Genomic DNA, 11,266 nt, shown 5'->3' on the forward strand with positions numbered 1-11,266 from the left:
GCACAACAAAGGAAGCCAGTTGTCTGCTCAAAAACAAGTTGGTGAGTTGTTGTTACTTATATCTTTAAGTTGGGGTTCACAACAAGGGACAATAGTTCTGATAACTCTTATTTCTTTGTTGGGAAATTCGGTCATTAGCGAAAGCTAGCAGCTAACTGATGCTAGTGGCACTGCTTGTTACAGCTACAAGAGTAGCCATTAGCGTATCAATGCTAACTCAAAATTGTGGTCACAACATTAGCTAACATTCATAGCGGCGCTACAATCGTGCCAGAGAAATTCAGAGTTGAGCAAACTCAAAAACAAAACTTAAAATATTTAGTTTAATTGTCCAACTTAAAATTTTATCGAAGTTTGTTTGCCTTGAAATTATGAGTTCACCCAACTTTTCTTTTTTTGCAGTGAGGTTGAAAACAGAAGACGAGTCACATCGTTGCTTCAAACTGCAACCTCTTGTGGTAAAGCAGCTACATGTAGGCTTCGGTAACGCTTTATAATAAGGTCCTTAATAACCATTCATTAACAAGTAATAAGGCATTGTTCTCGCTTTAGATCCGGTAGTTGCAAAAAGCATAGTTAACTTATAGTTAACTTATAATAGATGAGCAATAAAGTATATTTTAATATCAATAAGCAAACAAAATAAGATTAATAAAGGCATGGCAAAGACATAATGGGTGGGTCATGGGTGTTTGTAATGCTATTATGAACAATTATAAGATACTCATGAGGCTTTTATTAATATTCTTAAGCATTTGCAAACTGTCAACAAGTTTTTAAGAAGTGCTTATAAATCTCTTATAGCCTGCTATTAGCTGTATTATAATGCCATTATTAACACTTATATAAGCTTATAAACACATAATAATGTTAATAAGCATCTTGTAAGGACTTACAAGGGCCTTATTACTTGTTAATTAATGGTTATTACAAGGACCTTAATATAAAGCGTTACCTAGGCTTCTTTCATGACAGTAAAATGTCTCCCTGGTTTCATATTTCATATTTCTATTTGTACATATCTTTATTTACTTAAGACCTCCATTTGTATTTATATTCGTGTATATTTATTGCAGCATGCCTTTTATACCTTTATTTATTTACAGAATTTCTTCTATTCTATTCTCATACTCTCGCAGCAACTGTAACAGAGCAATTTCGCCCCGAGGATCAATAAAGAACTTCTGATTCTGATTCCAGAAATAAAACTCATTTATTTTTTTCATTGACATTTCACAATCCCATGAAGATCTGCAGCCCACCTGCTCTCAAAACACACACACACACACACAGACACACACACACACACACACACACACACACACACACACACACACACACACACACACAGTGTCTGTTTCTGTCTCACATGTTTCTCTTCTCTATTTTTCACCATATTTCCTGTTTTTTTTGTCAGGGCGTGCTCACGTCACACTTGTATTATGAAAATATTGAGGAGATGATAATGTTGGTGTCACTTCAGAGCGGATGAGGAGAGATTAAATACACATTTAGGTTGTTTTGTGCTCAGTATTGAAGTGAACAATGAACCAGATTGCCTGCCAGTTGGTGCATCCTCAGATCTGCAGAAGGACTCTCTTTGTCTTCAACTAAATATTTAAACCACAAGAGGAACTTTCATTCAAAAATAATCGGTGTATTGATGATAATATAATGAATCTGAGGCATTCGGCCAAGTGACACCTTTTCAAAACAAAGTATTTTAAGAATAGAATATATTGAATAATGGGAGTTATGGAGTTTGAAAGACGTCACTTAACAAAGAAGATGCCTTCAGGTGCATTATGGGAAATGTAGGGTGTTCCCCATGCACAACACAATCTCTGTTACTCTATCTTGTTTATCTCAAGACTCAAGACAGATAAACAACTCTACAGTACGTTCCTATGGTCACAGTGCCATGCTACTCCACTGTGTCAACAAAGGCAGCAAAGAAGAAGACTGCGAGAAGGCAAATATAAATGTAAACACTGTGGGTTTCATGTTGTTTGATTACTTGGCTCTTTTTATGAGCATCAGAAAACCTCCAATATGTTTATTAGGTCTTGAGGATATTGCTTTTTTGCTGTTGTTGTTGCTGCTTTGTGTCTCTTTGTGATAATTTTATGCCTCTAGGTTGTGCATCTTCTTGAAGTTGTTTTGCATTCCTCTTTGTAGCTGTTTTTTGTGCTCTCTTTATGCTTGTTTTGTCTCTTTTCATAGTCCTCATGAGCATCTTTGTGTTCTCTTTTCGGTTAATTGTTTAATCGCACATTTAGATCCCAACAAGTACAACTAAATGGTGTCTCAAAGCCTTTTTCATGATGTCAGGAATAAGATTCTGGGGGACAAATCATAAAACTTATATTCATGCATTATAATGTTGGCCTAAAAGTAGTCAAAATTAAAAATAATAAAATGAACCTTCAAGTGGCATTTTAATGCCTGGTACAACTAAAGGCGCTTGTAGCGGCACTAGTAGCGGGGCTAGTAGCGGCGCTAGTAGCGGGGCTAGTTGGTAGATTACTAGATTAGACTTTTCCCAAATCCTGTCTGAAGCAAGGCTAAAACATCCTTTTTCGTGGTGAAACAGGAGTGTAAAATCAAACGTTGTTCTTCTTTTAAAATCAACTTTCGCTCTAAACTATTTAAAACACCATCTACAGCTAAAGAGAGTTTCGCGTCTGCAGCAGCCATGTTGGATCCGTAAGAAAACTACAAAACTACAAGCTTCCATCTCTCGAGTAGTACGCGTCATCGTCTTGCCGTCCCTCCCCGCTCTGTGATTGGATCCTAAAACAGGGCTAAGAAACCTCCCTGGTTTCCAGACTGGATGGAGGTTAGAAATGAAATCGAGGCTATGCAGCAACTACCTCTGAGTGTGAATGAATGCAGTTTATCTCACCTGTGGGTTCACGGTTCTTGGCATCACGCAGGTAGCGTAGGGCACACTCGTAGTCCCCCAGGTGATAGAAGGCGATCCCGGCTCGGTACATGGCCTTGAAGTGATCTCTCTGGTGGCTCAGCACCTTCAGACAGTACTCCTTCACCCTCTCGTAGTTCACCAGCTCTGACTGCAGCAGACACGCTGCAGGGAGGAAGAGAGCCAACAAGTTAGTTAGTTTGTAAGTTGAAAACATTTAAAAATTCATTGTAATGATGATTAATTTAAAACTGCTGCCTCGAGTCTCATTTAGTAGAGTTTAAACATCCCATGAGTGTAAAACAAAGATGGGGACATTCTGCTGACATCTCACTCTGAGGCTTTTAATAGAGTCGCAGTGAAACTTAGCCTCCACAGTTCTTCCTCAGGATGGCAGTGAGCCGACTATAAATAACTAAATACTAAATGTCTCAGGGCGTAGAGAAGACACAAAAAGTCGTGCGAGCGGTTTGAGCCCCGAGGCAGGAGAGTAATATCTCTACTTCCTGTTGAGCTCGACACGCAAAACAGGAGAAAAGGACAAAATCTCGTCATGAGAATGATGAATACTGAGGATGTTTAAGTCTTACTCTGCTGACCTTAAAGATGTGTTATTAACTATTATCTTTATATTTTCTACTGCTCATAACAAGGTCTGTGAATTGTCTTGAATAATTGGGTCTTTTTTTTGTTGGTGCTTTTGTCAACACAAACCAAGTGCCCTCTAGTTCCTTAGATCAGTAGTTCTAGTTCAGTAGTAGAATTTTGGACAAATAATGAAGCAGACAACAACTAAAACACCTCTCTGACCAAAATGACCAAAAAAAGTACATAAAATTAAGCAAGAAAGGACTCAAATTGACCACATAATGACAAAAAAATGACCACATAATGACAAAAAAATGACCACAAAAAGACACAAATTGACCAAAAAAGACACAAAATGGCCCTAAAAAGAAACAAAATGACCAAAAAAGGCACAAAATAACTACAAAAAGACACAAAATGACCAAAAAAAGATACAAAATGACCAAAAAAGACACAATATGACCAAAAAAAGACACAAAATGACCAAAGAAGACACAAAATGACCAAAAAAAGACACAAAATGACCAAAGAAGACACAAAATGGCCAAAAAAGACAAAATGACCAAAAAAGGAAACAAAATGACCAAAATAGACACAAATTGACCACAAAATTATCAAAAAAAGACACAAAATGACCAAAAAAAGACACAAAATGACCAAAAAAGACACAAAATAACCAAAAGAAGACACAAAATGACCAAAAAAAGACATGAAATGACCAAAAAGACTAAAACACATTAACACATGAACACATTAACACAGTGGAGACAGAGCTGACTTCCAAAATGATTTGGCGACCCCCAGAAATCATCTCGCGACCTCAATTGGGGTCTGGAACCCAAGGTTGAGAATAGCTGCCTTAGAGAATGCTGACATCTCTACGACCGATATCTCCAACTAACACCAAAACCATATGGCACCACAGGAAGAGGAAAAATGTGTATTTTTATTTCATTTTGGGCAGATATATACTATAATTATCTACCTTTAAAAAACTCCTGAAGACCCAAATCTTCAGAGGGAACCTTGTCCTCCTTAAAGAATCCTCACTAGCACTTTACCTTGATTGCTTTTAAAAGCGTCTGCTAAATGACTAAATGTAAATTATTTCTTATCCCAGATTAGATAGGTAATATGATGCATTACTTAAAATAAAAAGCAACATTATTTTTGGGGGGTAAGACCCCAACACTGGCTGTAAGCAGCGAGTGCAGCAGGAGAAAGGAGGAGAAGGAGGGCAGGATGCAGAGATCTAATGGGCGACAGCTCCCGCAGGAGTCCTTTGGGAAGAGATGTGAGCAGTGAGGTACAGATCTGAGGCCAGGAGATCTAAACCTGAACAAACCGGCTCTTCACAAGCTTAAAAACACCTGAAAGTGAAACGTAGAGTCAGGAACGTTGTCATCAATCCTAAACTGTGGATGTGAGCTGCAGCAGCACTTTGCTGCAGCGATTCTCAGCAGAGATCAGCTTAGATCAGAATAACTTCATTAGTAAAGACACACACACACACACACACACACACACACACACACACATTCTTGTACTTCTATCTTTGTGAGGACCCTCATTGGAACAGTGATTTCCATTGCAAGGTTATAATAGTTTTGGATTTTTCATCAGTTTTAGTTTTAATTTTCTTGTGAATTTTTGTTTTCAAATTCAGTTAGTTTTAATGAGTTTTTAGAGTGAGTTTGCTAGTTTTAATTTAGTATTTATTAGTTTTAGTGTTAGTTGTAGTTCTTTGTAATGGGGTATTTGTTGGGTGGGAGATTAAAAGAGGTCACAGTAAATTTTGCCTTTATTTCCTTTGTCTAATCCATCTTCATTATGTATGAAACAAGTTGACAAAGACGAAAACGAAGGACATTTTCACTATAATTTTAGTTAGTTTTGTAACCACACAATACAGTTTCAGTTAATTATCATCATCATGTAACCTTTAACCCTTAAAACAAAGTCTGAAATCTCAAAAAAAAACCTTTAAAGAAGTGAGGACCGGCTGAAATGACCTCACTTGCAAAAATGTCCTAGCTCTGTTGGTTAAAAACGTGTTCTGGTCCTCACTATGTAGGAAGAACAAGAACACACACACACACACACACACACATGCTTTTAGTCCACCAAAGCTTTTAAATGCCCTCTGATGGCTCAGATATCACTTTTCCTCTGGTGATCAGGAGCACTTGAGGTTTTGTTTCCACTCTTCTTGTTCCTTCTTTTTCCATCACTCCTTCTCTCTCTGCCTGTCTTAATCTGATGATACATCAAAAATAAATTTCCTTCATCGCCTCCTTTGTACCTCCTCCTCCCCTCCCTGATCTGACTCCTTTTTAACCCCCCGTTCCTCCTCCCCTCTCCCCCTGAGTCTGCCCTTGACACACAGACGGCTCTGTGAATAACATGAGTCAGGCTCTATTAGCTGGGAGGCAGGGTGAGTCAGGAGGGAGAGGAGGGGAGGCAGGATGAGGAGCAGGACTGCAGTAGGAGGAGGTTTATATGTAGGAGGAGAGAGGTGAGACCTGTGGGAGACTATCGGGTGAGGAGAAGAGGGGGGAGTTAGTGGTCCTCTACCTCAGCTATTCTCAACCTTGGGGTCGGGACCCCAATTGGGGTCGCGAAATGATTTCTGGGGGTCTCCAAATCATTTTGCAAGTCAGCTCTGTCTCCACTGTGTTAAAGTGTTCATGTGTTTTAGTCTTTTTTGGTCATTTTGTGTCTTTTTTTGGTCATTTTGTGGTCAATTTGTGTCTTTTTCGGTCATTTAGTTTCCTTTCTTTGGTCATTTTGTGTCTTTTTTTTGTCATTTTGTGTCTTTTTTTGGGTGATTTTGTTTCTTTTTTGGGTAATTTTGTTTCTTTTTTGGTAATTTTGTGTCTTTTTGGTCATTTTGTTTCCTTTTTTTGGCCATTTTGTTTCTTTTTTTCGGTGATCTGAACTGTGCGTGTGAGATTGTGTTCAGTGAGCGGGGGTCTCGGACAACATGCATGTTAAATTGGGGGTCGCGACTCAAAAAGGTTGAGAACTACTGCTCTACCTGTCTCCCCCCCCCCCCCCGGAGCCTCAGAGTACACTGTAAAAAAAACAACGTTGTTTTTACGGTAAAAAACTGGCAGTTGTGGTTGCCAGAACGTTACCGTAATAAATACGGTGCAACTTTTTTCTAATATTACGGTAAAAAGATATTGAAACTGTTGATTTCACGTTTAAGATTGCATTTATTCAAATTTTTACAGCATAAATAAAAGGTTTTTCCATCAAAAGATTTGACATATAAGTGACAAGAAAATACTTTATGAATGCTGCATAAATTGAAGATTTTACCATTAAATATTACAGTATATTTCTGTTAGAGATATGGTGTTTAGTACATTTAACAGCGAGAAAAAGTATTTTTACAAAAAATAAATGCAAAAATTACAGTGATGCTTTTTGTTACAAACACGGTGCCAATGTATTTTACAGTAAGAGAGTAATGTTTTTTTTTTAAATTTAAAACCTGTAAAATAGCTGATATATACATTTACAGTGTTTAATTGTTACTGAAACTGAATTAACCCATTTATCATTTTACGGTCTTTTACTGTCATGGTTTAGCAGTTTTTCACCGTAAAATCTACAGACATTTTTTACAGTGTACACTGTAAAAAAAAATCTGTTTAATTTACGGTAAAATACCGGCAGCTTTGGTTGCCAGAACAGTTGAATTTAAAGTTTTATGATATTCTTTGATTTACAGTAATTTAAAGTATTCACTACGGTAATGTACAATGTTTAATTTGACAACCTACACTGTAAAAAATAATCTGTTTAATTTACGGAAAAATACCGGCAGCTGTGGTTACCAGAACTTTACCGTAAAAATTACAGTGAGTGGGTTTTCAGTTCTAAATTTAAACGTAAATATCAGCAAAAAGTCATTTAGACTGAATAATCCTGTTATTTTTTAGGGTTATTGTTCGCACATCATGGTATTTCTCCATCAATTTTGCATGAAAATGTTATATTTTTACACACAAAACTGTGTGTTTCTTCCAGTTTATGACAGTAAAAGTAAAAGTTTTGTGCTATTCTTTGATTTACGGTAATTAAAAGTGTCTAATACGGTGATATACAATTTTTCATTTTACGATGCATTTTCATTTCTGATGCAATTTGACAGTGTTTTACTGTAATTTCTACAAAGGTTTTTTACAGTGTACAGGAGAAGCTCTGATCGTCTATAACTCAAGTGCAAAACACTAAATAATTCATAATGGACATCAGGGGACGGACTAATTCAATAACAATCAATGTATTTTGGTATTGTAATGTCTGGCTCATTGTGTGTGTTTGTGTTGACTCACTGCTTTCAGCCTCACAGCTGTAGATTTGAACTTTGCTTCTTCACATGCAATAAAAATGAAGGGAGGTGCAATTACATTTACAAAATCATGAATAAACCAACATCTCTGTCCCCTTTTTAAGAGAATACTATGTGCTCTGTAACACCCCAGAGAGCTGTTTTCTCAAACACAAAATTGCTGACTATTTAAAAAAATAATTAAAAGAAATAACGGCCAACACCATTTCTAAATCACGCCAAACAACATTTTCTGCATTATATATCTGGACAGCATACACACAGATACAGATAGATCTTTGATATATATCTGTTGGGCTCTAGTTCAAAACGTCCAAGTTCCTTAATTATACTTACTCTGAATATATTTAGAGATTCCTGCTGGAAAAAAGGTCTTTTCAGAGCAAATTAAATTAACTTGCATAACTAAATCGCATACCAATGTAAAAATGAAAAATTTAGGAAAAAAATCTGCAAGAAACAGTCTTACAAACAGAGTTATTCTTCAATGACTTTGCAAATTTACTAGATTAAAGTGGCAAATCTACAAGAAAAAAAGTAGCAGATTTAAGAGGTTTAAAGTGGCAAATATGTCTAATAAAAGTAGCAAATTTACGAGAAAAAAGTGGGGAAAAACAACTTTTTTCTCGCAGATTCACCACTTTAAATCTCATAAATCTGCAAAAAATGTTCTCGTTGATTTGCCACTTTAATCTCGTAAACATTTTCCTCAAAATATGACCCCTCTCCCCCGGGTCCGTATGTCTTTTTTTACACATTCTGGCTGTATGTAATATCCTCCAATATTCTCTAGGGTTGAAATTTGGAATTTGCAAGAATTTCAATGAGTGCCCTATTAAGGGTTAATCCTCATAGAGGTGATGTCACTTTGTTTTTCATTAAGTTTGATCCAACAGGTAAATACAGCAGAACCCTCACATGTTCATTACCAACTGTTGAGTTGACTCAGTCTGATGATCCAGAACGTCCTAATGTTTCACATGTTCCATGTAAACGCCCTTAACAGGACATGAGTCAGCACGCACAATACCAGGACCCCAAAGGCAAAGCAGCCAAATGAAGTTTTTTTCCACTAGTGATTTTTTCTGCTTTGATATGTTAAAACATCCATTAAGGACTGAAAGAGAGGCATCATTTTCATTTACAAGACTCTGATGAGTCGTATCTGCTTTTGGTTGTTTCCTCGTGAGTATTTGAGTCTTTATGTACACGATTTAATGAATACCATCATTATTAGATGGACGTACACACACACACACACACACTCATAGAGAGGAGAACAAAAGCACGCCTGGCGATCCTCTTATCTTCAGAGAGCTCATGACTCAGAGCGGAGCAGCAAGGTCGAAGCTGTTTCCTGTCTTCAGCCATCATAAGTCAGCTCGGTACAGTAGGAGTCACCTCGGATACCCTCCGTCTCTGCTCCACCTCTCTATCTCTACACACTCCACTCCTCCACTCCTCCACTCCTCCACTCCTCTATTTGTTTTTACAACCGTCCGGCTACAACATGACTCCTCTCCTCCCTCACCCATCCATCCATCATCGCCCTGCAGCATGGACGGCTTTCAGAGGATTCAGTTACAGTCCATAATGGGCTAATGGCTGATGATGCAGTTAGAGAGTTCGCTGGCACACACACACACACACACACACACACACACACACACACACACACAATGACATGGGCAGAGGCACATACACAGAAACTAAAATGGAGAGAGTCTCTGTCTGTATGTCCTTCGATTTTCTTGACAAACACTCATTCGATTGATGTCACATTTGGCGGGTGTGTTGACATCAGAAGCATCATGACAAAGGGCAGGAAAACTTAATAATTTTGAATTTAAATTAATACAAAACCTTAAAAAATGAAAGAGAAAACTAAAAAACAAAAAAAAACCCAGCTAAAACAGAAGCTAAAATATAATAAAAGTTATTAAATTAAGAGTTACACTGCAGAATTCAACCTGGTCTCACAGGAATCCGTGAAATAGCCACGGATTCGCTTAACTCAAAATCCGTGGAATAGCCAAGGAATCACTCAAATTTCTGTGAAACTGACACGGATTTTGCTGCAATGCAAGTTAATGACAGTCATATCCTGTGGCTATTCCAACATACAAAGTGATTATGTACATTCACTGAGTGAAGATTTAGAAAATAAAACATATATTTCTCGCTAGAAATGTGATCAAAATCCATTTTTATGCAGAAACTAAGTCAAAATATAAAGTTTTTCACTAAAAATGAGAGAACTGTCCGCCATGTTTTTCGTTCTGACCGCCGGGACCTTGAAAGTCACGTGACTTGGAACAAACCAATAGGAACAAATATCCATGGAATAGCCACGGGATATGACTGTCATTAACTTGCATTGTAGCGAAATCCGTGTCAGTTTCACGGAAATTTTAGCGATTCCGTGGCTATTCCACGGATTTTGAGTTAAGCGAAATCCGTGGCTATTTCACGGATTCCTGTGAGACCATGTTCGCAGAAATATATAATTAAAAAAAATAAAGGTGAGCTGTTCAGATACAGGGACATGGACATACTGTATTTATGATGCTGTTTTTCCAACGCATGATATGGCTCAACTCTGCTCAGTATTTTTTGGTTTTCCATCAGTAAAAGTTGTTGAAAGTACGGTTACTTTTTTACTTTGGGTACCACGTCAGTCAAGGTTCCAAGCCAATATTAAAAGTTGGAGTTAAAACACAACAAACCACTTATTGCTCAAAGAGAATCATCATTAGCGTGGAACATCCTGCACAAACCTCCATTTTTAAAAAGCCAAATTACAGTCAATACTAAAACAAATTTGCTTGACCCAAACTTTTAAGAAATGGCAGCCCACAAAATGACACTGTACACTAAACTGGACACATTATGAATACCACAGTGTGCCAGTCCAGATGTTTCTCTGTTTAGATTAGATTCCGAGTGTCATCTTGAAGATGCAGCAGTTTCACGCTCTAGTGCTTTCCAATCAGGTGAGAATACAGTGCTGTGGTATTTTAATTATACCATATAATTATTAATTAAATGGAGTAAAAATAGAGTCGAGCATGCAGCGGAAACACAGCACAGGTAGTGTGTTTACACAGTGTGGTGTATTCAGAATGACACCTATTGAGTGTTACACCTCTGTTGGCTACTTCCATTCTGTTTCCATACTCCGTATATCTGGAACCAACTCCCAGAAAACTGCAGGTCTGCTGAAATTCTTAGTTTTTTAAAAACAAGGTTGGAGACTCACCTGTTTACAGCTTTTCTAAATTATTTATTTATGTTTTTTTAACTATATAACTTAGAGTTACACTATATAACAGTGTAACTCTTAATTTAATAATTTTTTTTATATTTTAGCTTCTGTTTTAGCTGTTTTTTTT

The 11,266-nt window shown here is 37.2% G+C and overlaps 1 protein-coding gene across 1 annotated transcript in view; it reads right to left on the minus strand.

Annotated features, from left to right (window-relative positions):
- Positions 1-11,266, minus strand: part of ttc9b (tetratricopeptide repeat domain 9B) — a 46,484-nt gene that overhangs the window by 2,943 nt on the left and 32,275 nt on the right. The window contains exon 2 of the mRNA XM_059331524.1: positions 2,906-3,088. Coding sequence (XP_059187507.1) covers positions 2,906-3,088 — 183 coding nt within the window. The remainder of the gene's footprint in view (positions 1-2,905; positions 3,089-11,266) is intronic.

The sequence above is a fragment of the Centropristis striata genome, chromosome 4 (genome assembly GCF_030273125.1).
Source record: "Centropristis striata isolate RG_2023a ecotype Rhode Island chromosome 4, C.striata_1.0, whole genome shotgun sequence".
NCBI lineage: Eukaryota > Metazoa > Chordata > Actinopteri > Perciformes > Serranidae > Centropristis > Centropristis striata.